At 47.6% G+C, this 27,897-nt stretch overlaps 1 protein-coding gene and 2 long non-coding RNA genes across 5 annotated transcripts in view; all 3 read left to right on the top strand.

Annotated features, from left to right (window-relative positions):
* The window catches only part of LOC129462657 (uncharacterized), a 39,288-nt gene extending 36,636 nt beyond the window's left edge, over window positions 1-2,652 (top strand). The window contains exon 9 of one of the 3 annotated variants that reach the window (XR_008650911.2): window positions 586-2,652. This is a non-coding gene — a long non-coding RNA (uncharacterized lncRNA). The remainder of the gene's footprint in view (window positions 1-585) is intronic. The other 2 variants (XR_010115823.1, XR_010115822.1) reach the window with 2 other exon arrangements.
* Window positions 2,653-3,402: 750 nt separating this feature from the next.
* LOC134731316 (uncharacterized) lies at window positions 3,403-12,664 on the top strand. Its single transcript, XR_010115826.1, has 3 exons — window positions 3,403-3,463; window positions 11,600-11,725; window positions 12,607-12,664. It is a non-coding gene; the product is annotated as an uncharacterized lncRNA (long non-coding RNA).
* A 346-nt stretch (window positions 12,665-13,010) lies between these two features.
* On the top strand, window positions 13,011-25,823 carry LOC129463049 (phospholipid-transporting ATPase ABCA3-like). Its single transcript, XM_063618378.1, has 5 exons — window positions 13,011-16,426; window positions 23,982-24,156; window positions 24,400-24,590; window positions 24,800-24,873; window positions 25,712-25,823. Exons 2-5 carry the CDS (start codon window positions 24,071-24,073, stop codon window positions 25,760-25,762), a joined length of 402 nt encoding a protein of 133 aa, XP_063474448.1. The 5' UTR covers window positions 13,011-16,426; window positions 23,982-24,070; the 3' UTR covers window positions 25,763-25,823.
* The last annotated feature ends 2,074 nt before the right edge of the window (window positions 25,824-27,897 follow it).

Raw genomic sequence — 27,897 nt, 5'->3', positions numbered from 1 at the left:
ACCCAGTTCTTTATTATAAAACACTGAAACACTGGTTTTTCATGTGTTCAGCCTCCCTTGCTTTCCTGAGATAAATCCCACTTGGTTGTGATGAATAACCCTTTAATATGCTGCTGTATTTACTTTTTAACATCATAAATTTATTTACATGGTTCACATGCAAAAGTCTTTGTCCATCCATTTCCCTGAAGGTAATGAGTTTCTTGTGTAAGTTTTTATGTATATGTATACACACAACAAAATGTTCGCTGGCCAGGGTCGGCCTGCCGCCAGGAGCCCTGATGAAAGGCCTGAGCTTGAGTCCTGGCTCTTCTACTTCTGGCTATGTGGCCTCAGGGAAGTTTCTTAACTTCTCAGCACTGTCCTCAAAGAGCTGTTGAAAGCATCCACAGAGTTAATAGGTAAAAAAACTGTGAAGGGCCCCTGACATTCACATAGTTATAAACCTAGTGACAAAGCCGGTGTTTGAAAAAATATGTTCTTGACTCCAAAGCCCACGCTTTTTCCCCAGTAGAGAGCCGAGGGCAGTGATGAAAGGGATTCACCTTGCACCTTTCAGGACTAAAACCATTTCTTTCCTTCCAGGTTTGAATCTCTATTTACTGACTTGGAACTCAGGCAGGTAGAGCTGGGCATCTCCAGCTTTGGGACCTCTGTCACGACCATGGAGGATGTCTTCATAAGGTAAGCACGTATAAAACTGTAAGACTCCAAGGTTCTTAGGGTTGGAAGGGATCTTAAAGGTCATCTGTCTAAACATTGCCTGATGCTTGTATCTTTTCTGTAGCAACCTCACTGAATGGCCTTCCACCCTCTGACTAGTACTTCCAATAATAGAGATACCTGAATCTTGGCTCACTGCAGACTCTGCATCCCAGGTTCAAGCAATTCTCCTGCCTCAGCCTCCTGAGTAGCTGGGACTACAGGAGCCTGGCACCACACCTGACTGATTTTTGTATTTTTGGTACAGATGAGGTTTCACTATGTTGGCCAGGCTGGTCTCAAACTGCCGACCTCAAGTAATCTGCCTGCCTCAACCTTCCAAAGTGCCTGAGATTACAGGTAATTTTTGTATTTTTATTAGAGGTGGGGATTCACCACGTTGGCCAGGCTGGTCTCGAGCTCTTGACCTCAAGTGATCCACCCACCTTGGCCTCCCAAAGTGCTGGGATTACAGGCATGAGCCATTGCACCTGGCCTTTAAACAAATTTTATTGATACATAATGTGCATATGTATGGGATACATGTGATATTTTGATACATGCATATTCTACTTGAGACTTGATTGATGTCTGGCTATGGACATCTTCCACGAGTTTAGAATCCCCAGCTATTAATATCTGTTCATACAGGGCCTCTGCTCAAATATCTCCTTTTGTTTTGGAACTCCAATTAGACATATTAGATCTTATCACTCTACTATGTGAGTTTTAACTTTTTAAATATTTTCCAACTCTTTGTCTCTCTGAGCTGCACTCTACATAATATCTTCTGATCTACATCCAGGTCACTGAGTTTCTCTGCAGATGTTTCTTATCTTCAGCTAAACACTTCCATTGAGAGTATTTTCTTCTTTGTGGAGATGAGGTCTCATTATGTTGACCAGGTTGGTCTCGAACTCCTAGGCTCAAGCTATCCACCCCCTTGGCCTCCCAAAGTGCTGGGATTACAGGCATGAGCCACTGCACACAGCCAGTTTTTAAAATACTTACATTTTTGTTGAAGTATAACATATATACCAAAAGGTATGCAATTATTAAACCTGTAGCTCAGTTTTCATTTTTTGAGTTGTTGAAATTTTTATATATTCTAGATATAAATCTTTGTCAGATACATGTTTTATCTACATTTTCTTCCAGTATGTGGCTTGCTTCTTCATATTCTTAGTGGTAGCTTTTTTTTTTTTTTTTTTTTGAGACAGGGTCATACTCTGTCACCTAGGCTGGAGTACAGTGGCATGATCTTGGCTCACTGCAACCTCTGCCATCCAGGTTCAAGGGATTCCCCTGCCTCAGCCTCCCGAGTAGCTGGGACTACAGGTGCATGCCACCACGCCCAGCTAACTTTTTGTATTTTGGTAGAGACAGGGTTTCACCATGTTGGCCAGGCTGGTCTTAAACTCCTGACCTCAGGTGATCCGTCCACCTCAGCCTCCCAAAGTGCTGGGATTACAGGCGTAAGCCACCATGCCTGGCCCCTAAATTTTTTTTGTAGTTACTGTGTTCTGTATCCTTCCTAAAAAATATTTCCCTACCCTTAGGTCACAAAGTCTGCTGCTGGTGGTGAGTACTGGAGGGTGCTGGGATTCTTCAGCTGCATATCACAGGCAGCTTTTCCTGGGGACCCCTGCCCAGAACCAGAACCATCTAGGAAGTCTAGGTTGGCAGCTCTGCCCCAGTAGGGACACAGGGTGTGAGATCTCCCTCATCACTGACCCTTGTTAGAAGAAGACTCAAGTTCCCAGCTTTGTTAGGAGCAGAGGGACCTGCTTTAGGGTCTCTATGTGGCCCCCCAAGAATTGCTACTTCAAGCTAGTAAGGGGCAGTACTTTGGGGACATATGTTTATTGTCCAGAAATACCTCACCAGGGTAGTGATGGGTTGAAGTATTTAATTGTGGTTGCATTGAGTAATTTGCAGCTCCCTGGTTATTTTATGCAGAATAGACCACCTCCTGCTTTGTTTTGCCTGTGTGTTTCGTGAGCATCTCTGAACCCCTTATCGCACTACACTGCACCACTGATTTCCAGGGCAGCTCCTGGAGAGCAGAGTTTAGGGCTTGCCCATGTCTGCATGTGCAGATGAGTAGAAGGGAAGTGCCCATGCAGTACTTGTAACATCTCACTTTTAAAATTGAGATTCCGATATTCTTTCTCAAGTGTTTAGGATTGATTTTTTTTTTTTTTTTGAGATGGAGTCTTGCTCTGTCACCCAGGCTGGAGTGCAGTGGCGCAATCTCAGCTCGCTGCAAGCTCCGCCTCCTGGGTTCATGCCATTCTCCTGCCTCAGCCTCCCGAGGAGCTGGAACTACAGGCGCCCGCCACCACGCCCGGCTAATTTTTTGTATTTTTAGTAGAGACGGGGTTTCACTGTGTTAGCCAGGATGGTCTCGATCTCCTGACCTCGTGATCTGCCTGTCTCGGCCTCCCAAAGTGCTGGGATTACAGGCGTGAGCCACTGCACCCGGCCAGGATTGACTCTTAATGAGTTTTCCAAATTTTTCACCGACCCTCGTAAGGTGATGTTTTTATACTATGGTGAAGAAGCTTTTACACACAGTGAAAATGTCCTGGCCTGTTATTACCCTGATGTTAATGCTCTATGGTGTGGCTATCATAACCTTTCATCTACTTGGTCAGCTTCTCTTTCAGTACCGCTGGCAACGCCTGTGTCAAGCTGATCATCATGCTCACCTTCCTCAGCATCTGCCCCATCATCCTTGTCTCAGTCACAGGTGAACAAGGTGAGGACTACACAGCACACAGCACATATAGCTTTGATTTTCCATCCAGTAGCCTCCAAAGTTGTACCCAGGAAATTCCGTGTCTACTAAAAACCTGTGAGGGAGTGTCCACAGCAGCTGTTGTCTGAAGAGTCCCCCATGTGAATGTCCCACACACACATCTCCAGGAGAATGGATGATTGCCACTCACAAATAAAAAAGGATCTGCAGCCGCATGGATGGATATCAAAGACACAGTGTTGAGCTAAAGAGTAAACACTGTATGATGCCACTAATGAAGCCCACAAACAGGCAAAACTAGTCCTGGTGATGGAATCAGAAAAGTGGTTGCCTTGGTGTTGGGGAGAGGGAGATTGACTAAAAAGAGACTTTAGAGAACTCTCTAGAGTGATGGAAATGTTCTTTATCTTGGCTGATCTTGATTGGGGTGTAGGTTACATGGGCTTATAGATTTTTCAAAATTCATCAAATTGTCTACTTATGATCTATGCACTTCATTGAAATATATTATTCCTCAGTAAAAAAGATAATAAGTAAATGGCATGGGCACGACCTCAACCTTGGCAAAATAAACTTTCTAAATTAACTGAGACCTGTCTCAGATTTTTTGGGTTCACAAAGCCAAGGTTGAGGACAGGCTGCTTGGTGAGTGCGCAGTTAGAGTGAAGGAAGCTGCAAGAGAGCCTCATTCATGCCTCGCACCTCAGGCCTCATGCTGCCCCCTCAGTTTGTGCTGCCGTGTCTCTCTGAGTCAGGCTGGATGGATACCCTGATATTTTACCTCTGTTACGTTCTTTCCCATTTGCATTTATCCTGAATACCTCCTTCAAATGGACTTTGGGGTTTTTTTGTTTTGTTTTGTTTTGTTTTTTTCTTAAAAATAAATTAACAGCTAGCTTCCCTCTGCTTTTTTATTTTTTATTTTATTTTATTTTTTTGAGCCTGTCGCCCAGGCTGGAGTGTGATGGAACAATCTTGGCTCACTGCAACCTCCACCTCCCAATTTCAGGCGATTTTCCTACCTCAGCCTCCTGAGTAGCTAGGACTACAGGCGCCTGCCACCACGCCCAGCTAATTTTTGTATTTTTAATAGAGATGGGGTTTCACCGTGTTGGCCAGGATGATCTCAATCTCTTGACTCGCGATCTGCCTGCCTTGGCCTCTCAAAGTGCTGGGATTACAGGCGTGAGCCACTATGCCCAGTCCCCTCTGCTTTTAACTTGGGGGTCATTCTGTCTCCTAAGGGGCTCTTGATGATAGTTTTATCTCCACAAACTATAGAGGCAGGAACTGCATCCTCCTCATCATCTGTAAGATGACACTCAAACAACTTGGAAGCCGGCAATTCACCCCTGCTATCTAGATGCAGATCACTTGTAAATCTCACCTCCCTCTGCCCTCAGCTCCCCCACCTCCGCAGAGGCAGCCCATGCTGCGGCTGTGCTCCTGATTTTCCCAAACACACTGTGTTCTTGCAGATCCGCCTGCATGAACAATTAGAAAGAAGTAAAGTGACAGATTCGAGGAGCATAGCAGAAGAAAGATAGTTAGGTCTTACAGGTTGAATGACTATAAAGGAAGAGGAGTCAGGGAGAACCAGTTTTCTGGTCTGGAGGCCTGGGAGTCTGATGGTGTAATGACGGATATAGAATAAAGTGGGTTAGGATAGATGATAGAAGATGTGCCCTTTTCTTCCTGCAAGCAGAGTTAATATTTTCTATTCTCTTCGCATAGCTAGGCTATGCAACAATCTCAAAATCCTTGGATTATACATTCCTCATATTTCCAGGCCACTGCCTGGGGATGGCTTTCACCAACTTATATTACAACTTTGAACTACAGAGGTTTTGCAGTGTCAAGAACCTGAGTGATACTGAGTGTAATGAAGTTTGTGAGTATTGTAAATGGAATTTGTTAATTACATTTTTATTGAAACATAATTCATATAAAATCTGCCCTTTTAAAGCTTACAAGTCAGAATCTGTCATGAGATTAGAGTTTTTTAAAAAAGAATAAAATTTACAAGTCAGTGGTTTTTGGTATATGCAGAGCAACTTTCACCACTATCTAATTCTAGAAAATTTTCATCACTCCAAAAGGAAACCCTATACCCATTAACAGTCACTCCCTATTCCCTTCTTCCCCCAGCCCCTCGCAATCACTAATCTACTTCCTGCCATTATGAATTTGCCTGTTCTGGATATTTCACATAAATGGAATAATACAATGTGTGGGCTTTGTGTCTGTCTGCGTTTACTTAGAATAATGTTTTTAAGGTTCATCCATGTTGTAACAGGTGTCAGTGCTTCATCCCTTTGTGTAGCTGAATGTTAGTCCATTGTATGGTTTTACCACAATTTATCTTTTCATCTGTTGATGGACCTGTGGGTTGTTTCTGCTTTTGCTATTATGAATAACACTATTAAAACATTTGGATAAGAGTTTTTATGTGAACATATGTTTTCAGTTCTCTTGGGTATATACCTAAGAGTATATTTGCTAGGTCATATGGTAACTGTGTGTTGCTTTTTGAGGAACTGCAAAACTGTTTTCCACATTAGCTGAACCATTTTACATTCCTACCAGCAAAGTCTGATTGTTCCAGTTTGTCCACATCCTCTCCAACACTTTAAAAAGTTATTTACTTTTAAAATTATAGTACAATATACATAGCATGAAATTTTATTTATTAATTTTTTTCTTTTTTCTTTTTTTTTTTTGAGACAGAGTCTCGCTCTATCACCCAGGCTGGAGTGCAGTGGTGCAGGCTCAGCTCTCACTGCAACCTATGCCTTTTCGGTTCAAGCGATTCTCCTGCCTCAGCCGCCTGAGTAGCTGGGATTACAGGTGTGCACCACTGTGCCTGACCTCCTTTTAACATTTCTTAGAGGGCAGGTCTGGTGGTAATTTTATGCTCCCTTTTCCAACATTTTTTAATTCCTTTTAAAAATTGTATTATAAAGCCACGTGCAGTGGCATGCATCTGTAGTCCCAGCTGTTCAAGAGACTGAAGTGGGAGGATCGCTTGAGTCCAGGAGCTTGAAGCCAGCTTGGGCAACATAGCAAGACCCCATCTCTTTTTTAAAAAAATTGTTATAGCTATTCTAATGAGTATAAATTAGTATCACATTGTGGTTTTAGTCTTTGTTTCCCTAATGACTAATGATGTTGAGCATCTTTTCTTTTTTTTTTTTTTTTTTTTTTTTTGAGACGGAGTCTCGCTCTGTCGCCCAGGCTGGAGTGCAGTGGCGCAGTCTCGGCTCACTGCAAGCTCCGCCTCCCGGGTTCACGCCATTCTCCTGCCTCAGCCTCTCCGAGTAGCTGGGACTACAAGCGCTCACCACCACGCCCGGCTAATTTTTTTGTATTTGTAGTAGAGACGGGGTTTCACCGTGGTCTCGATCTCCTGACCTCGTGATCCGCCCGCCTCGGCCTCCCAAAGTGCTGGGATTACAAGCGTGAGCCACCGCGCCCGGCCTGTATCTTTTCATGTGCTTATTGGTTATTTGTATATCTTCTTGGGAGAGCTATTTAGTCAAATCCCTTCTCCATTTTTAATTAGGTTATTTGTATTTTTTCTTTTTATCATGAAGTTGTAAGAATTTTTTTTTTTTTTTTTGGACAAGTCTTACTCTGTCATCCAGGCTGGAGTGTAGTGGCATAATCACGGCTTACTGCAGACTCGACCTCCTGGGCTCAAATCATCTTCCCACCTCAGCTTCCTATGTAGCTGGGACTACAGGTACATGCCACTGTGCCCGACTAATTTTTTAATTTTTTGTAGAGACAGTAGTCTCACTATGTTGCCCAGGCTGGTCTTGAGCTCCTGGGGCCTCAGGCAATCCTCCTACCTCGGCCTCCCAAAATGCTTGCAGGCATAAGCCACCACACCCAGCCAATAATTCTTTATAAAGTTGGATACTACACCTTGTCAAATATATCATTTTCAAATATTTCCTCCTATATTGCAGGTTGTCTTTTCATTTCTTGTGTCCCTTGATGAACAAAAGCTTTTAATTATGAAATTATGACAAAGACCAATTTATCTATTCTTTTCTCTTTTGTGTTTTTGATTTAAGAAACTATTGCCTTATCCAAGATAGGGAAGTTTTACCTCTACATTTTCTTCTAAGAGTTTTAGCTTTTTTTTGAGACAGAGTCTTGCTCTGTCACCCAGGCTGGAGTGCAGTGGCGTCATCTTGGCTCACTGCAAGCTCCACCTCCCGGGTTCACGCCATTCTCCTGCCTCAGCCTCCCGAGTAGCTGCGACTACAGGCGCTCGCCACCACGCCCAGCTAATTTTGTTTTTGTATTTTTAGTAGAGATGGGATTTCACCGTGTTAGCCAGGATGGTCTCGATCTCTTGACCTCGTGATCCACCTGTCTCGGCCTCCCAAAGTGCTGGGATTACACGCGTGAGCCACTGCGCCCGGCCGAGTTTTAGCTCTTACATTCAGGCCTTTGATTCATTTTGAGTTAATTTTTTATATGGTGTTAGGTAGAGATCCAAATTCATTCTTTTGCATATATGTGTAATTGTTCCAGTGCCATTTGTTGAAAAGACAAAAGTTTCTGTTTTGGAAGATTTTTAACTACAAATTCAATTTTTTTTTTGAGATGGAGTCTTGCTCTGTCACCAAGTCTAGAGTGCAGTGGCACAATCTCAGCTCACTGCAACCTCCAGCTCCTGGTTCAAGCAATTCTCCTGCCTCAACCTCCCAAGTAGCTGGGATTTCAGGCACACGCCACCATGACTGGTGAATAGTTTTTCCTTTATTTTAGAGGTAAGATTTCACTCTTTCCCTGGAACTGCAGGCGGGTGCTACCATGCCAGGCTAATTTTTGCATTTTAGTAGAGATGGGGGTCTTGCTATTTTGCCTAGGCTGGTCTCAAACTTCTAGGCTCACGTGATTCTCCTATAGATTCCCCAGAAAAAAGCAGCAAACAGACTTGGCCTCTGTCCAAACGGAGGGTGCTTTCGGGGGCTGCTGGAGCACCATGTTCCCTGATAATCGGTGCTGGTGGATGGTAGAGAACAGTGTAGCCACCTGCCAGGGGACAGTCAGGATCCTGTGGCCACATGCCCAGCACAGACTTTCAAACAACCTTTGGGCCCCTCCCCTCTTTTTTTTTTTTTTTTTAAGAAACACGGTGTTGCTCTGTTGCCCAGGCTGGGGTGCAGTGGTGCAATTATGGCTCACTGCAGCCTAGAACTCCTGGACTCAACAAGTCCTCCCACCTCAGCCTCCTGAGTAGCTGGAACTACAGGTGCACACCACTGTGCCTGGCTCATGAGTATAGTTTTCTACCTTTACGATGTGGAAGACCCTCCAGAGCTTGCCATGAAACCCAGAAACCACAAAGTAGTATATAATATTTAAATACATAAACATTCAAGTCTATATAAGAAAAGACACATTAACTGATGTTAAATAACAAAAATAATTGACACATATATAAAGGACAAAGACACACATATACACACACACACACACACATATATATATCTCCATCATATAAATCAGTGAGAAAATATGAACAATTTGTTAGTAAAAAATGGGCTGAAGAAATAAACGGGCTATTCATAGAAGAAGAAACATCCAGTGCCTAATAACCGTATGAAAATATGCCTAATTTTACCTAAAGATTTATAGACAGATAATATCTAGTGTTATCAACAGAATCGGAAATAGGCATCCCCACAGGCCATTGGTAAGATCAAACTTTTTGAAGGACAGTTTGGCACTATTTATTAAATTTTAAAAGTGCACCCCTGGCCAGGCGTGGTGGCTCACGCCTGTAATCCCAGCACTTTGGGAGGCTGAGGCAGGCGGATCACGAGGTCAGGAGATGCAGACCATCCTGGCTAACACAGTGAAACCCCATCCCTACTAAAAAATACAAAAAATTAGCCAGGCATGGTGGTGGGTGCCTGTAGTCCCAGCTACTCGGGAGGCTGAGGCGGGAGGCTGAGGCGGGAGGCTGAGGCAGGCGGCTGAGGCAGGAGAATGGCGTGAACCCGGGAGGCGGAGCTTGCAGTGAGCAGAGATCATGCCACTGCACTCAGGCCTGGGTGACAGAGCGAGACTCTGTCTCAAAAAAAAAAAAAAAAAGGGCACCCCTTTGATCCAGTAATCTTCTTTTTTTTTTTTGAGACGGAGTCTCGCTCTGTCACCCAGGCTGGAGTGCGGTGGTGCTAGCTCTGCTCACTGCAAGCACTGCCTCCCGGGTTCACGCCATTCTCCTGCCTCAGCCGCCTGCCTCAGCCTCCCGCCTCAGCCTCCCGCCTCAGCCTCCTGAGTAGCTGGGACTACAGGCGCCCGCCACCACACCCAGCTAATTTTTTGTATTTTTAGTAGAGACGGGGTTTCACCGTGTTAGCAGGATGGTCTCTATCTCCTGACCTCGTGATTCACCCATCTCAGCCTCCCGAAGTGCTGGGATTACAGGCTTGAGCCACCGCACCCAGCACAACCCAGTAATCTTCAAAAAATTAGAAATTTATCTTACAGAAGTTATACATATGTATATGTGTATGTATATGTGTATATATATATATGTGTTTATTTTAGTATTGCTTTATAAAATAATAAATAACATAAACATACACAAAAAAGAGATTGGTTAACAAATTATGGTACATACAATATAAAATGATGCAGGCATCAAAAATAATTATTTTGGGCCAGCACGGTGGCTCACACCTGTAATCCCAGCACTTTGGGAGGCCGAGGCGGGCAGATCACAAGATCAAGAGATCAAGACCATCCTGGCCAACATGGTGAAACCCATCTCTACTAAAAATACAAAAATTAGCTGGGCAGTGGTGGTGCATGCCTGTAGTCCTACCTACTTGGGAGGCTGAGGCAGGAGAATCACTTGAACCGGGGAGTTGGAGGTTGCAGTGAGCCAGGATAGTGCCAGTGCACTCCAGCCTGGCAACAGTGCAAGACTCCGTCTCAAAACAAACAAACAAAAAATTATTTTGATCTGTATATCCTGATATGGTCAATGTCCATTATATACTATTAAAAGTGACAAGTAAATTAGAGAAGATGATGCATAGTGTCATTCCATTTTCATTTTAGAAGATAGTATCTAGAAAATATGGAAGGATTACACACAAAACTGTAGCAGTAGTTTTGGGGAGTGGAGAGGTACCTATACTTTCTAATTCCTACATGTCTCTTTTTTCCATATTGTATAATTTTAAAAATACATGAATTCTGGGCTGAGTGTGGTGGCTCACAACTGTAATCCCAGAACTCTGGGAGGCTGAGGTGGGTGGATAACTGAGGTCAAGAGTTCAAGACGAGCCTGGCCAAAACGGCAAAACCCCATCTCTACTAAAAATACAAAAATTAGCCAGGCGTGGTGGTGGACACCTGTAATCCCAGCTACTCGGGAGGCTGAGGCACGAGAATCGCTTGACCTGGGAGGCAGAGGTTGCAGTGAGCCCAAATCGCGCCATTGCACTCCAGCCTGGGCAACAGAGTAGGACTGCGTCTCAAAAAAAAAAAAATAATAATAATAATTACCTGGGATTCCTAAAAACAGTCACCTTCCAGAACACCTGTTTCCCCACAGACATACATGAGCCAGACAGGAGAAAGTTCTGCCCAGTCAGCTCTTGGTCTGAGTATCTTCGAGAGGTCAAGACCACCCAAGGACACTGTAGAAAATAGGCTTTTATTATATTTTGACATCCCCAGGTTATAAGTCTTCTAGTTTTCCTCAAAAGTCGATGCTATTTTGTTTGCATGTCCACCATATCATGGTCATGGCAATGTGAGTTCAGTTTTATATATATATATATTTTTTTTTATTATACTTTAAGTTCTAGGGTACATGTGCACAACGTGCAGGTTTGTTACATATGTATACATGTGCCATGTTGGTGTGCTGCACCCATTAACTCGTCATTTACATTAGGTATATCTCCTAATGCTATCCCTCCCCCTTTTGATACCTATAGTTGGTTCTGGAGTAGGGGTGGGAGGTTTTATGAGAACCAGTGTCAGCTGGGCACCTTTGAGGCCTTCCCAGAGAGGATCCAGTCTTTGTAAATCCTTTCAATCTCTACCTCCTACGATCACCAAAGCAGTTACATTTTCCCTCCTTGTCTTGGAATATAGGCAGTGTTGCACAAAGTAGCATTAGTGCCTGAAGACCAAGATGTGGAAGAGGAGGCAAAAGGTATCCAGAATTATTTGGAAAATTTGTGTGAGAAAACTCCACTAGTTGTTAAAGAAATATCAAAGGTAAAGTCAGACTTGTCTTTAGAAAGTCATGAACATTCTTCTTTTGGGCCCTTTGCATAAGGAATCAGTAAGTTGAAGGGCTCCCAGCCTTGACTGCAGGTGTAGAGTATTGGCAAGTGCCTCAGAGTTAATCACATGAGTTCGTCTGTGTACCCAGAGACAGAAATTTGCAGCTCAGCCCTCCACTGTCTCTTCTGTGGTACCCTGGAAGACAGGAGGGTCTGGGATGGGAGGGGAACCAGAGCCATGAATCTCAAGAACCAAGGATGTGGGCCGGGTGCAGTGGCTCATGCCTGTAATCCCAGCATTTTGGGAGGCCAAGGCGGGCGGATTGCCTGAGCTCAGGAATTCAAGACCAGCCTAGGCAACACAGTGAAACCCCGTCTCTACTAAAATACAAAAAAAATTAGCCAGGCATGGTGGGGGGTGCCTGTAGTACCAGCTACTCGGGAAGCTGAGACAGAGAATTGCTTGAACCCAGGAGGCAGAGGTTGCAGTGAGCTGAGACCGCGCCACTGCACTCCAGCCTGGGCGACAGAGGGAGACTCTGTCTCCAAGGAAAAAGAAAAAAAATCAAAAACAAACCCTCAGGCAACATCAAAAAGTTTTGTTTGCTTCAAGGACAGAAGGGAAAGGGCCTATCTTAGAGAACTAAGTTCTCAATATGCAAAGACAGTTGGAGAAGACAAAACTTTAATAAACCCTGCTGGGAGTAGCAGCTGAGAGAAGGCAAATGTGAGCCTGGGTACAGGAGAGTCCACGTGGGCCGGAGGGCAGCTGGTACCTACCCCAGAGCAGGTGTGCACCAAGCACAGTGCAACTCCTGGACTGCTGACTGCATTGCAGCCTCCTCACTGTGTCTCCTGTCTTGTGTGTCTCAGATCTACGTCAAGAAGGTGCCCCTGCTGGTTGTGAACAAAGTGTCCTTCACTGTGCAAGCACAAGAATGCTTTGGCCTTCTTGGCATCAATGGGGCTGGGAAGTCTTCCATTTTCAAAATGCTGACTGGGCAGAAGACCATAACCTCCGGGGACGCCTTTGTCAAAGGCCTCAGCATTGGCTCTGATGTAGGGGAGGTGAGTTTGTCCCTGGAAACAAACGTGGGGCTGTGACACAGGATTTGGGGAACAGGAACTGGAATGGGACTTACTCTCTGAAAATTCCAAGTATCTGTTTCATCTGTGACTGCTAAATCCATAGCTCTATCCTAGATTGCTTCTCTGAGCTCCAGATCATATGTCAAGTTGTTTACTTAACATCATCTCATGAATGTCCCACAGGCACCTGAAATTCAACGGGCCTCAAGTCTCCCCACAGCCCCGCAACCTCCTCTTACTTCTTTCCTCGTGCTTCCTGGGGGAGTGAGTGGCACACATTGTCCTGCTGTTCAAGGCACCTCTCCAGACATCCAGTCAAACACAGTCTATGGATGCTCCCTCCCAGCAGCTCTTGAATCCACTGTCTCCGGACCCAGTCCTCCTTCACCCCCTCAGTTGAGGAGGCTCCTGATGTTCAGCCTGTGTTTTCCTTGACTTGTCTGCAGCATTCATAATGCTGGCCTTTTCTGCTTTCAAACTCTAGCCTTCCTCTGTTAACTTCTGTAGCCTTCCCCTCTCCTGGCTCTTCTCAGTCACTGACACATCCTTCTCAGAAAGGAGTCTTCTCCTTCATCTGCCCCTTACATTTCTCAGGGGCTGCATCATCAGCCACTGTCATTCTCACTCCCCATGCACTGTCCTGCCTGTTGTCTTCTCGCTGCTGTGGCTTCTGTTAACATCTGTCTGTGGACACCTCCCCAGTAGGCACACCCCAACCCACTCCAGCCCTGTGCATCAGTCCTGCATGTTGATGCCTTCTCATCAGCCTTTCTTGGGCATCTCACAAATGCTTCAAACTGGAACTTAATATCTACACCTAAACCTGACCCACTCTTGGAGTCTCTGTCTCAATGTTGACACTGGTTCAATGAGACACTTCTTGAAGGCCTCGTGTGTCCAACTGTTGTGCTAGACCCAGTGGTTCTCACTTGCAAGGGGCTCATGAGCACATGAACAAGCCATTGCCATGAGGTAAGTACATAGTCGAGGTGGGGGTGGTGCAGAGGGGATGCGGTGAAAGGCACCCAGAGAGACCGCACTGCAGAGGCACGATCAGAGTTGTACTCTTCACAGCAGATGCATGCGAGTCACTCTGTTACCAAGAAGTTTATCAAGCCGGCCTCCATGTTCATGCCCTAATCATGTAGAGAGAAAGCAGAAGAACCCACCCAGTCTAGTTCCAGAATCCATGCTCTCAGTTACCACTCTATGTTGTCTTTCGGTGTACCTAGCTTAGTTGGAAAATTATAACCAATGTAAGCCCTTCTTGGTCATGAAATATTTTCTATTAATTTTAACTTTTTATTACTTTAAAAATCATGGTCAAGGTCTTCTAGTAACGGCAAACGAGGAAATTCTGGCCCCTCTCCTGCTGATGATAACTAGAAAAACTGGACCAATGTTAAAAACATGTCTGAAAGCTTCAGAAAGCTAACAAGATAGTGAAGACTTACTGGGCCAGGAGGTAGAAGATGATGGAGGCTCAGGGAGGGGAGCAACTGAAGGCTGCACAGCTGAGAGCTGAGTGTTGCTCTTTATGCTGAGTGACAGGGATTGGAATTCAGGGTTTACTTGGGTCAAGGACATTCCTGGTGAATGCATTCTTTCTTTGAGTTGAGACCCTGAAGAGCTGCACTATAGACATAGGGGTGAGCTATGCTTATGCAAGCTTATGCAATGATTGCAAAACAGCCTGGACTTAATAGCAGTCTTTGACATGAAATTAATGTGACCCTAAACTGCCAGTGCTCCCAGACATCTATCAGAAATAAAGGGCAGTGGCTCACACCTGTAATCTCAGCACTTTGGGAGGCTGAGGTGGGCAGATCAATTGAGGTCAGCAGTTCGAGACTAGCCTGGCCAACGTGGTGAAACCAGGTCTCTACTAAAAATACAAAAATTAGCCAGGCATGGTGGTGTGTGCCTCTGATCCCAGCTATTTGAGAGGCTGAGACAGGAGAATCACTTGAAGCCAGGAGGTGGGGATTGTAGTAAGCCAAGATGTCGCCAATTCACTCCAGCCTGGACGACTGAGCGAGACTCCGTCTCAAAAGAAAAAAAAAAGAAACTGGCCAGGTGTGGTGGCGCACGTCTGTAATCCCAGCACTTTGGGAGGCTGAGGCAGGTGGATAAGTTGAGGTCAGGAACTTGAGACCAGCCTGCTGCCCAACATGGTAAAACCCCGTCTCTACTAAAAATACAGAAATTAGCTGGGCATGGTGGCACATCCCTGTAATCCCAGCTACTGTGGAGGCTGAGGCACGAGAATCAGTTGAACCTGGGAGGTGGAGGTTTCAGTGAGCTGAGATCGAGCCATTGTACTCCAGCCTGGGTGACAGAGTAAGAGATTCAGTCTGAAAAACAAACAAAAACCCAAAACACAAAGGTAAATCTTCTCCAGGGAAAGAAGATACCATCCCAGTCCTCAAATGATTTCTACAAACAATTTGGCAAATGCAATGCTTGGTGCACAGTAAAAAAATACTCAGGTACATGTGGATAAAATATAACACCCCAGCCCTACAAAAACAAAAAAAAATTAGAAGCCCGGCATGGTGGCTGACACCTGTAATCCCAGCACTTTGGGAGGCTGAGGCAGGTGGATCACGAAGTCAGGATATCAAGACCATCCTGGCTAACACAGTGAAACCCCGTCTCTACTAAAAATACAAAAAAATTAGCTGGGCATGGTGGCGGGCACCCATAGTCCCGGCTACTTGGGAGGCTTAGGCAGGAGAATGGCGTGAACCCAGGAAGTGGAGCTTGCAGTGAGCCAAGATCGCGCCACTGTACTCCAGCCTGTGCGACAGAGCGAAACTCCGTCTAAAAAAAAAAAAAAAAAATTAGAATGAAGCACACAGGGTCAAAAGGGTAGAAAATATATAGAAGAGAATAAGAGTCATTGTTGTATACAGACTCCAAGGTGTGCCCTAGTAATGCCCCTCCCAGCATTCACACCCTTGAGTAGTTCCTCTCCATGTTTTATCAGGATTGTTGGATGTGTCAGCAAAACACTGTAGTCTTCTGAAGAAGAGATGAGGTGCTACTTCTGAGACTAGGTCATAAAAGACACTACAGCGTCTGGTTTGGATACTCTCTTTCCCTCATAGCACTCACTGTATTATCATGGTTCGCCAGAGAAACAGAACAAATAATACATAGATAAACAGACATATAGAAAGAGATTTATTATGAGGCATTGGCTCACACAATTATGGAAGCTGAAAAGTTCCACAATCTGCCATCTGCAAGCTGGAGGCCTGGTAAAACCAGTGGTGTAGTTCCTGTCAAAACCCAAAAACATAAGAACTGGGGTGCCAATGGTGTCAGTCCCAGTCTGAGTCTGAAGGGCCAAAAGTTAGTGGCCCCAGTGTCCAAGGATAGGAGAAGATGGATGTCCCAGCCTAGGAAGAGAGCAGAGTCACTCTTCGTCTGCCTTTGTGTTCTCTTCAGGCCCTCCACAGGTTGGATGACACCCAACGGCATCCTTGAGGGCAGGTATCTATTCCATCTCTGATTCAAGTTCTGAGTGCTTCCAGAAACACTCTCACAGGCATTCCCAGAAATCATGTTTCACCAGCTATCTGGGCATCCCTGAGTCCAGGTAAGTTGGCACATAAAATTAGCCAGCACGGCCGGGCATGGTGGCTCATGCCTGTAATCCCAGCACTTTGGGAGGCCAAGGCGGGCAGATCACGAGGTCAGGAGTTTGAGACCAGCCTGACCAACATGGTGAAACCCTGTCTCTACCTAACATACAAAAATTAGCCAGGCATGGTGGCACGTGCCTGTAGGGGAGGCTGAGGCAGGAGAATTGCTTGAACCCAGGAGGCGGAGGTTGCAGTGAGCCAAGATTGTGCCACTGCACTCCAGCCTGGGTGACAGAGCGAGACTCCGTCTCAAAAAAAAAAAATTAACCAGCACACTCACTCTGAGGGAAGCTAAGTGCCATTGCCATGTCATGCAGACACCTAGGTGGCCCTGCAGAGAGGTCTGTGTGGTGAGGAGCAGTCAGAAAGTACCTGAGACTGGCCAGCCACTTGGAAACAGCTCCTCTAGCCTTCAAGAGACTTCGGGCCCAACTGACAGGTTAGCAGCACCTCGTGAGAGACCCTGACCAGCACCACCCAACTAAGCTGATCTGAGATTCCTGATCTAATGCACAGAAACAATGAAATAACAAATTACACCCACGTTTTGGAGTAATTTGTTATGCAGCAACATATGACTAATCACATAGGAAGGATACAGTGAGAAGGCTTAATATGTGTGCAACAAAAGTTCCAGCAGGAAGGGAGACAAGGCAACATTTGAAACCATATGGCTAAAACTTTTCAAAATTTATGAAAGACATCAATCACAAATGAAGCCCTATTAGTTCCAAGCAGGATAACAACAAGAAATCAGCGGCCGGGCGCGGTGGCTCACGCCTGTAATCCCAGCACTTTGGGAGGCCGAGGCAGGCGGATCACGAGGTCAGGAGATCGAGACCATCCTGGCTAACACAGTGAAACCCCGTCTCTACTAAAAATACAAAAAATTAGCCGGGCGAGGTGGCGGGCGCCCGTAGTCCCAGCTACTCGGGAGGCTGAGGCAGGAGAATGGCGTGAACCCCGGGGGGCGGAGCCTGCAGTGAGCCGAGATTGCGCCACTGCACTCCAGCCTGGGCGACAGCGAGATTCTGTCTCAAAAAAAAAAAAAAAAAAAAAAAAAAGAAATCAGCCCCTGGGAACAGTATAGTAAATCTGCTGAAAACCAAACACAAGAAAAAGTCTTAAAAGGCCCCAGAGGTAAAAGGTGGAGTCCCTTCACAAGAGCAACAGTTACACTGGCAGCTGGCCCCATCACAGAAATAATAGAGGCCAGAAGACAATAGAACGATACATTGTAAGTGATAAGAGGAAACAACCTACCTAGAGTAAAGTAACCCATAAAACTATACTTAGGAAAGAAGGTTTTTTTGTTTGTTTGTTTGTTTGTTTGAGATGGAGTCTCGCTCTGTTGCCCAGGCTGGTGCAGTGGTGTGATCTCGGCTCACTGCACACTCTGCCTCCTGGGTTCAAGCGATTATCCTGCCTCAGCCTCCCAAGTAGCTGGGATTACAGGTGCCTGCCACCACACCCAGCTAATTTTTGTATTTTTAGTACAGACGGGATTTCGGCCTCCCGAAGTGCTGGGACTACAGGTGTGAGCCACCAGCACCCGGCCAGAAGGTATTTTTTAAAAGACCTTCAGATAAATAGAAGCTGAGAGAATTTATCACCAGCAGATGTATGCAAAATGAGATAATAAAGAGTAAGTTTCAGGCAGAAGGAAAATGATCCCAGATGGAAACTCAAAGATTCAGAAAGGGCTAGGTGCGGTGGCAGAGCTCATACCTATAATCCTTTTTTTTTTTTTTTGGAGACAGAGTCTCGCTCTGTCGCCCAGGCTGGAGTGCAGTGGCGCAATCTCGGCTCACTGCAAGCTCCGCCTCCTGGGTTCACGCCATTCTCCTGCCTCAGCCTCTCCGAGTAGCTGGGACTACAGGCGCCCGCCACCACACCCAGCTAATTTTTTGTATTTTTAGTAGAGACAGGGTTTCACCATGGTCTCGATCTCCTGACCTCGTGATCCGCCCGCCTCGGCCTCCCAAAGTGCTGGGATTACAAGCGTGAGCCACCGCGCCCGGCCTGCTCATACCTATAATCCTATCACTTTGGGTAGCTAAGGTAGGTGGATCGCTTGAGGCCAGGAGTTCATTCGAGACCAGCCCAGGCAACATAGTGAGACTCCCATCTCTACAAAAAATAATTAGCTGGGTGTAGTGGCATGCTCCTGTAGGCCCAGCTACTCCAGAAGCTGAAGTAGGAGGATCACTTGAGCTCAGAATTTGAAGTTATGGCAAGCCATGCTCATACCACTGCACTCTAGCCTAGGTGACAGAGCAAGACCCTATTAAAAAAAAAAAATACAGAAAGGATGGCTGGCAGGGTGGCTCATGCCTGTAATCTCAGCACTTTGGGAACCCAGGGGGAAAAAAAAGGAGTAAAAAGTGATTATTTATTTTATTTTTTTTTTTTGAGACAGAGTCTCGCTCTGTTTCCAGGCTGGAGTGCAGTGGCGTGATCTCGGCTCACCGCACCCTCCGCCTCCTGGGTTCAAGCTATTCTCCTGCCTCAGCCTCCTGAGTAGCTGGGATTACAGGCATGCGTCACCATGCCTGGGTTGTTTTTGTATTTGTAGTAGAGATGGGATTTCACGGTGTTGGCCAGGATGGTCTCGATCTCCTCACCTCGTGATCTGCCCGCCTTGGCCTCCCAAACTGCTGGGATTACAGGCATGAGCCAGGAGATGTGTGGCCGGGCGTGATGGCTCACGCCTGTAATCCCAGCACTTTGGGAGGCCAAGGCAGGTAGATCACGAGGTCAGGAGATAGAGACCATCCTGGCCAACACGGTGAAATCCCGTCTCTACTAAAACGATGAAAAAATTAGCTGGGTGTGGTAGCACGTGCCTGTAGTCCCAGCTACATGGGAGGCTGAGGGAGGAGAATCGCTTGAACTCAGGAGGTGGAGCTTGCAGTGAGCTGAGATTGCACCACTGCACTCCAGCCTGGGCAACAGGGCGAGACTCCGTTTCAAAAAAAAAAAAAAAAGGGAGATGTGTCAGTTTTGACTGAAAGCTATAATAATAATGTCTTATGAAGTTTAAAATACATATAAAAGTAAAATACATGACAACAATGGCTTTAAGTCAGGAGCGGGTAAAAGAAGTTATTTTAAGGTCCTTACCTTGTTCATGAATACAGTAAACAGTTAATGATATGCATTGCTAAGTCAAGGATGCATGTTTTAATCTCCAAAGGAACAACCAAAGTAATAGGAGAAAGGAGTACATATTTTTAAGCTAATAGAAGGGAAAAATAGAAAAATGAAAAAAAATAATGTGATAGAAGAATTGAGAAAAAGGAACATAGAACATATGGGCTAGCTACCCCTGAATAAGATGATAGATTTAGGCCAGTCATGGTGGCTCACACCTGTAATCCCAGTACTTTGGGAGGCCCAGGCGGGAGGATGGCTTGAACCTAGGAATCCGAGACCAGCCCGGGCAACATAGCGAAACTCCAGCTGTACAATAAATTTAAAAATTAGCCAGGTGCAGTGGTGTGTGCCTGTAGTCCCAGCTACTTGGGAGCTGAGAGGATCACTTATGCCTAGGAGGTTGAAGCTGCAGTGAGCCATGATCACACCACTGCCTTCCAGCCTGGGCAAGAGATTGAGTCCTTATCTCAAAAAAATGTTATATATATACATTAGATTTAAATCCAAACATCAGTACTTACATTAAATATAAGTGGACAAAGACTCCAGTTAAAAGACTAAAATTATCAAAAAGGACACTCAAAAGGTTAAACATAGAATTGCCATATGACCCAGCAATTCCATTCCTAGGTATATAACCAAAAGAACTGAAAAACCTACATCCACACAGAAACTTGTATAAGAATGTTCATGGAAGCATTACTCATAGTGGCTAAAAGTGGAAACAACCCAAATGTCCATCAACAGATGAATGGATTAACAACATGTGGTCTTGCTGTATGATATGGAATATTCCTCAGCCATAAAAAGGGATGAAGCACTGACATACACCACAACATGGATGAACCAGGAAACCAGACACAGATCATATGCTGTGTGATTCCATTAATATGAAATGTCCAGAATAGGCAAAGCCATGGAGACAGGAAGCTTATTAGTGGTAGTCAGGTGCTGGAGGTGTTAAAGGGAATGGGGAGTGACTACTCATGGGTACAGGGTTTCTTTTGTGAACAATGAGGTGTTTAAAGTTGAGTGTGATGATGGATCTGAACGTGCTAAGAGCAGTTGAACTGTACACATTGGTGAATTATGTGGTATGTGCATTGTATCTTAATAAAGCTGTTATAAAAAGAAGAAGGAAAAGGGGGAAGCCCCACTCTGGGAATCAAAGCGAGGCCCTTAGTTGTGTGAGGTCTCTGTAACATTCTTCCATGCTGACAGCCTTCTCCCTTACCTCTCTTTCACTAAGCAGACACTCCATGTGGTTTCCTTTCTCTCCCTCCCTCCCTCCCTCTCTCTCTCTCTCTCTCTTTTCCTTCCCCTTCCCCCCCCCTTCCCCTTCCTCCTTTCTTAGAGTCTCCCTCTGTCACCCAGGCTGGAGTGCAGTGGCGTGATCTCAGTTCCCTGTAACCTCTGCCTCCTGGGTTCAAGCAATTCTCATGCCTTAGCCTCCAGAGTAGCTGGGATTACAGGTGTGTGCCATGTTCGCCAGGCTGGTCTCAAACTCCTGGCTTCAAGTGATCCACCTGCCTAGCCTCCTAAAGTGCTGGGATTACAGACGTGAGCCACCGTGCCCAGCCTCCATGTGGTTTTGTTTTGCACTCTGTAAAATCCTTCCCATCTTCCAACCTCAGGCAGTGGAGCCCAGGGTTGTCCAGCTGTTTGAATAGGGAGAAGAGGGGAGAAAATAGGAGGGAAAAACAGTGGTTACTTCTCAAAAATGGCATGCCACTCTTTTCAGCACCTGGGAGTAGAGGAACATGGACACAAACCAGGGTGGTCAGCTGCAAGTTTAGAAAGGCAAAAACCTGAGGTCAGGAGTTTGAGACCAGCTGGCCAACATGGTGAAACCCCGTCTCTACTAAAAATACAAAAAATTAGCTGGGCATGGTGGCATGCACCTGTAGCCCCCGCTACTCAGGGGGCTGAGAGGAGAATGGCTTGAACCCAGGAGGCGGAGGTTGCAGTGAGCCAAGATCACACCACTGCGCTCCAGCCTGGGCAACAGAGTGAGACTCTGTCCCCCCAAAATAAATAAAAGCAAAAACCTGGAAATGAGTCAAATGAAATTTTTAAACAGCTAAATAAAATCTAGAAGCCTTCCCTGGATGACTAAGAAGCAGTTAAAATAAGTGGGGGTAGATCTGTATTTACTGACCTAGGAATATCTTTAAGACATAATATTGAGTAAGAAAAGCATGTTGGCTGGCCACGGTGGCTCACGCCTGTAATCTCAACACTTGGGGAGGCTGAGGCAGGTAGATCATGAGGCCAGGAGTTCGAGACCAGCCTGACCAACATGGTGAAACCCCGTCTCTACTAAAAATACAAAAATTAGCCAGGTGTGGTGGCACGCACATGTAACCCCATCTACTCAGGAGGCTGAGGCAGGAGAATTGCTTGAGCCTGGGAGGCGGAGGTTGCAGTGAGCCAAGATCATGCCACTGCACTCCAGCCTGGCGACAGAGCAAGACTCCATCTCAAAAAAAGAAAATAAGAAAAGCATGTTACAGAATGGTAGATATGGGATGACACCATTTGGCAAAAACAGCACCCAGCCAGTCCTGAGCAAGGAGCACAGGCCCACGCAGGTGTCTTTGCCAACACAGAAGTCTAGAGGGTGCACAGCTGCCTGGCCGGTGGGCTGAGCCAACAGACTGCAGGAGTCTTTGCGTGAATATTTTACAAAGAAAATCTATTTGCAGATTACAGGCCTAATAGAAAATATTTCTAAAGGGGAAAAAAGCGAAGCAAGCCTTTTGTATTGACTGGATGCCTCAAAAGCACCAGGAAGTAGGGAGGCACGGTGTGCTGAGGTTTTACACTGGGTGGGCTGGAGGAGGCGCCAAACAAGCGCTCCACCCTGTCCACGACGCCAGCAGCAAGGGCTGTCCCAGGCTCCCTTACGTTACTGGTCAAGACCTACAGGTGAGATCTGGGGCTTCCTTCAGTCCCTGCACCTCCAGTTACAAGATGAGTTCCCGTTCTTCCCAGACCTGGAGAGCAGGGCAAAGCCCCCAGCTCTGGGCATGAGGTCCCTGTGCAGGTGGTTGGGGGCGGCCTCCATCCCTGCAGGAAGAGGTAAGTGGCCTGGGCTGCCTCAAGTCACCCCTTCCTCTTGGTCCTGGGCTTGACTGGATTATGAAGCTGACCCAGGCCAAAGGCAGCTTACTTGGCTGAGGTCAGGCAGATGGCACCCCAGGTGTTACTGTCCTGATAAGGTGAGGACGGACCTTTCTCCCTGCCACTTTATGAAGGGCTATTTTCAGTAAGTTTGCATTTTAAGCCCAGAGTTACCTCATACCACTGGGTCTGGGGTACTTGAACTGCTGATGTTCTGCTAAGGCGCATGGGATATTTCTCAGGCTTCTGTTGTCAGTGATAGAAGCCTGACTCCAAATAAAGCAAGGCCACAGGCCCCGCAGGTCCAAGGACTCCCTTCGTGTTGTATACAGCGCCCCCGGAGGCACACAGCGGTACTGCACACTCAGGACTGGGACGTAGAGGTGCCCACACCTCTGGCAAAGTGAGCCCGGGGTCTGATGATGATGTCCCTTGGGTCTTCTCTCTTTGTTGGCTCCTGTTTCAAGCAGGTTTTTATGTTTCCTTGCATCTTCTGAAGATCAAATGAGTTCACGTTTGCAAAGTTTAGAACAGTGTGTTGCACATAGTAAATCCTATAGGTTGTTTTCTTTTGTTTTTTTGTTTTGTTTTGTTTTTTTTAGACAGAGTTTTCACTCTTGTTGCCCAGGCTGAAATGCAATGGCATGATCTCAGCTCACTGCAACCTCTGCCTCGCGGGTTCAAGTAATTCTCCTGCCTCAGCCTCCCGAGTAGCTGGGATTACAGGTGCCCACCACAACGGCCAGCTAATTTTTGTATTTTTAGTAGAGACAGGGTTTCACCATGTTGGCCAGGCTGGTCTCAAACTCCTGACTTCAGGTGATCCACCCGCCTCAGCCTCCCAAAGTGCTGGGATTACAGGTGTGAGCCACCATGCCCATCCAGTTTTGTTTTTTTTTTTTAAGTTAGCTAAGATGGGCCAATGCCCTTCCTCTCAGAGAGAGAAGTGCTTGCCCTCAACACTTCAAACCCTCCAGGAAGACTCGTCAGCCATGTGCTCACCCTGGACTCATCCCTGTGTCCAGGCGAACGGGTTATTCCCTGAGTGGATAGCCCAAGCCACAATTCAGCTCTGGGTGAAAGTGGTGGGCTGCATTGCTGGAAAGCCCCATGAGGGGTGTGGGAACACTTCCTGAATACAGAAGGAAAGGGGCTGAGTGTAGAGCCGGCCGTGCTAACTGCTAGAGAGTGACCATTGCCGTCACCCAACCTTTTCCCTTACACCCCCAGTGGTGGTAACAAGTGGAAGTTGAGCACTGGCATCGATCGCCCTGATCGGAGAGCCTGCCTTCATCTTCCTGGATAAGCCATCCACTGGCATGGACCCCGTGGCCCGGCGCCTGCTCTGGAATGCTGTGGCACAAGCCCATGAGTCCGGCAAGGCCATCGTCATCACCTCCCATAGGTACAGCCTGGGTCTGTGGGTCACTGGAAGTTTCAAAACCAGGTAGACTGGGAAGGAGCCAGGTGGCCAGAAGACCTATCAGCAGCTGGTGGAGAGTCTTTGAGGAGATTCCCTAGGCTCTGCACCTGAGCCACACTCTGAGCATGGATATCAGGAATGGCCTGATCAGGCCACCAACCCCTTCCTATCAGCATGAGCCTTTGACACCCCCATCCCTGTCTCAGGCCCCCACCCTCTCCCCAGCATGGAGGAGTGTGAGGCCCTGTGCACCCGGCTGGCCATGATGGTGCAGGGGCAGTTCAAGTGCCTGGGCAGCCCCCAGCACCTCAAGAGCAAGTTCGGCAGCGGCTACTCCCTGTGGGCCAAGGTGCAGAGCGAAGGGCAGCAGGAGGCGCTGGAGGAGTTCAAGGCCTTCGTGGACCTGACCTTTCCAGGTGTGTTTCAGCCCAGGCAGCCCCCACTTGATGGGCCCTGGGCCCCTGCCTAGGCATCTCCCATCTGCCGTGAAGAGAGTCTGTGCCTCACCCCTCCCATGTCCCATCTCCCTGATCCCTGGGATGAGGACCCCAATGCCGAGCACCCAGGCACCCTCCCCAATCCTCTAGCCCGGCCGTCACAGCAACACCATCTCTCCTTCGTGCAGGCAACGTCCTGGAAGACAAGCACCAAGGCATGGTCCATTACCACCTGCTGGGCCAAGACCTCAGCTGGGTGAAGGTGAGAGCACATTTTTTTTTTTTTTTTTTTTTTTTTTTTTTTTTTTTTTTTTGAGACGGAGTCTCGCTCTTTCACCCAGGCTGGAGTGCAGTGGCGCGATCTCGGCTCACTGCAGGCTCCGCCCCCCGGGGTTCACGCCATTCTCCTGCCTCAGCCTCCCTTGTAGCTGGGACTACAGGCGCCTGCCACCTCGCCCGGCTAATTTTTTGTATTTTTAGTAGAGACGGGGTTTCACCGTGTTAGCCAGGATGGTCTCGATCTCCTGACCTTGTGATCCGCCCGCCTCGGCCTCCCAAAGTGCTGGGATTACAGGCGTGAGCCACTGCGCCTGGCCAAGTGAGAGCACATTTTTGACGTGACCCACTTTCTGGGGTAACTCTGTCTCTCTCTCTCCCTCTCTTTGTCTCCTCCCCATCCCCCTGAAGTCATTTCAGCGCTGCCCCTGTCCTCTGCCATCTCCATGGCAACGTTCACATGGATTTCATAGAACAGAAGGTGTTTCTGCTGGAAGGGACTTTGAAGATTGGCTCCTCCTGCCCGCTTATTTCATGGAGAGGAGAGCAGGCCCAGAGAGGGAACACCAGATGCCTGGGGACACACAGCAAGCCAGGGACCCCCACCAGGCCTCTGGCCTTCTGACACCATTCCTACCCAAGAGCACAGACAGCTGAGATCCATAGCACTGACTTCTTGGGAGGTGTTCTGGAGTAGCTGAGATAGGGATGGGCCTCTTTGGGGCCTTGTCACAGTCCCAGAGGCCAGCCCTTCCTACCCTCTCTCCACCCCCGCGTGCGTCTGTGGGACAGCCTGGCCACAGCAGCCTCCTCCCTCCCCTCAGGTGTTTGGCACTCTGGAGCAAGCCAAGAAGAAGTACATGCTGGATGACTAGTCAGTCAGTCAGGTCACCATGGAGGACAGCTTCCTGAGCTTTGCCTGCCCTGTGCCCTGGTCCAGAGCAGGCAGAGCAGGCGGGCTCCTCATTGTGCTCGCTGCCTCCTTCCCTGCCTCCCTCTCAGCTTTCCTCTCAGCCTCCCTCCCTGCCTCCCTCTCGGCTTTCCTCTCAGCCTTCCTCCCTGCCTCCCTCTCAGTTTTCTCTCGGCCTCCCTCCCTGCCTCCCTTAGAGCCTGTCCTGCTGTAATAAGGACAGACCAGTGCCAGGTTGGCCCAGGCGTGCATGGCGTGCCCTGGGTTTCCAGGGCTTACAGAGGCAGCTCTCGGCCCAGCTAGCTCAGCACAGGGCTGTGCCCCTAACTTCAGTGCACGGAGCAGAGTGGGGCCCACTGGAGAAGCCAGGTGCGTTTCCTTAGAAAGGGACGCCCGAGTCCCACCTGAGTAGCCTGTGGTCTTATTGAGACCTAGCTGTGGAAGCAGCCTCAGAACATCTTGCATGTCCTTTCCAAGGGCGGTGGCCAGGGGGTGACCACAGTACTAACCATGACCCGACCAGGTGCCAGCTCTGTGGCTGGTGCCCTGCAGGCATTGTGTCATTTGATCACACCACCCTCAAGCCCGGCCTCAAGGGGTCTGTCCTGGTCATCCCCTAGCTCATGGGCAAGAAGTCTGCAGGGCAGAGGGAAATGCTCACCGAAAGCTTGAGCTCTTCCTTCTCTAGAATCCCCTGCCCAGATGGTTTGTCCATCCAGTGTACTCCCTCCCAGGGCAGGCCACGCCACCCAACGCACCCTGAGACGCGAGATGCAGCAAAGCAGCGGCTCTGCAGAACTGTGGGTGGAGTTTGGATGGGTTCATGGAGGTTTCCACACGTGTGCAGATCCTTTGGAAAGCAGGATAGAGCCAGAAACGGAAAGGAGGGTGCCCGTAGGCCAGGGTGGGGCTGGCTCCCATGGTCACATGCAAGAGTGAAGCTTCATGGAGACCATGATTCTAAACTCACACCCGGCCTCACCGGTGATAATGTCACTGTTCTTCTGAAGGAAGGAGGAAATAAATATTGACAAGTTTGCTAGCCTAAGTCAGGATGTTACAATATTTAAATATTTGGATGTGTGGGCTTTCATCCTCTTCCCTGGCTCCTGCAAATTTAGGGCTGCATGTGATCCTATATCCACCCATGAAGTGGACAGCGCCCCACCTCCCACATGGGTAGACTGGCTTAGAGGCAGGCAGTAACTTCCCACATCAACAGGCAGGGGAGCCAGGGTTGCACTGGGGCAGAGGTTCTCGGGGTGGGGTCCCAGCAGCAGCAGCACCATCAGGAAACTTGTTAGAAATGTAGGTTCTTGGGCCCCACCCAAAACTTACTGAATCAGAAATGCCTGGGGCAGGGCCAGCAATCCGTGCTGCAACAAGCCCTATAGCAGGGGCTCTGATGCAGCTCCAGCATGAGAACCACTGAGCAGAGGCCCCATGGGTGCCAGACCATCACACTGTCCAGATGCAGATGGATGTGGCCACATGCCTTTGTCATGTACACTCACCTCTCTTCTGAGACGGGCTCCATTCAGCGGCCTTTCTCTCTCTGTAGAGCTCACTCTGCCCCTTGCCACAGGCCCCTCAGCTCCCCTCTGGGAAGTGCAGATGCTGGTCTCTGCCTCTTCTCAGCCAGCACTCAGGAAAGTGTCATGCACAAGACTTGCCTATGCTTCCTACACCCCTTGCCCAGAACAACGGCGTCGCACACCCACGGTCGCCAACCCACCCTCCTCAGTCCTTGTTTCAGGTGACTGCTCCCTGTGATGAAAGCCACTCCGTGGCCGGACACGGTGGCTCACGCCTATAATCCCAGCACTTTGGGAGGCCAAGTTGGGCGGATCATGAGGTCAGGAGATGGAAACCATCCTGGATAACACGGTGAAACCCCGTCTCTACTAAAAATACAAAAAAAATAGTCGGGCATGGTGGCGGGAGCCCGTAGTCCCAGCTACTCGGGAGGCTGAGGCAGGAGAATGGCGTGAACACGGGAGGCGGAGCTTGCAATGAGCCGAGATCGTGCCACTGCACTCCAGTCTTTGGGCGACAGAGCGAGACTCCGCCTCAAAAAAAAAAAAAAAAAAGCCACTCCCT

This window comes from Symphalangus syndactylus, chromosome 14 (assembly GCF_028878055.3).
Source record: "Symphalangus syndactylus isolate Jambi chromosome 14, NHGRI_mSymSyn1-v2.1_pri, whole genome shotgun sequence".
Taxonomy (NCBI): domain Eukaryota; kingdom Metazoa; phylum Chordata; class Mammalia; order Primates; family Hylobatidae; genus Symphalangus; species Symphalangus syndactylus.
The sequence above is the reverse complement of the archived record's forward strand: the minus strand, read 5'-3'. Positions and strand labels throughout refer to the sequence as shown.

Bases quoted from the DNA above. Each gene is read 5' to 3' on its own strand.
- LOC129463049 (XM_063618378.1), top strand. From the start codon at position 24,071: ATGGACCCCGTGGCCCGGCGCCTGCTCTGGAATGCTGTGGCACAAGCC. The intron at 24,157-24,399 runs GTACAGCCTGGG...CCCTCTCCCCAG, and splicing joins ATCGTCATCACCTCCCATAG to CATGGAGGAGTGTGAGGCCC. The intron at 24,874-25,711 runs GTGAGAGCACAT...CCCTCCCCTCAG, and splicing joins AAGACCTCAGCTGGGTGAAG to GTGTTTGGCACTCTGGAGCA.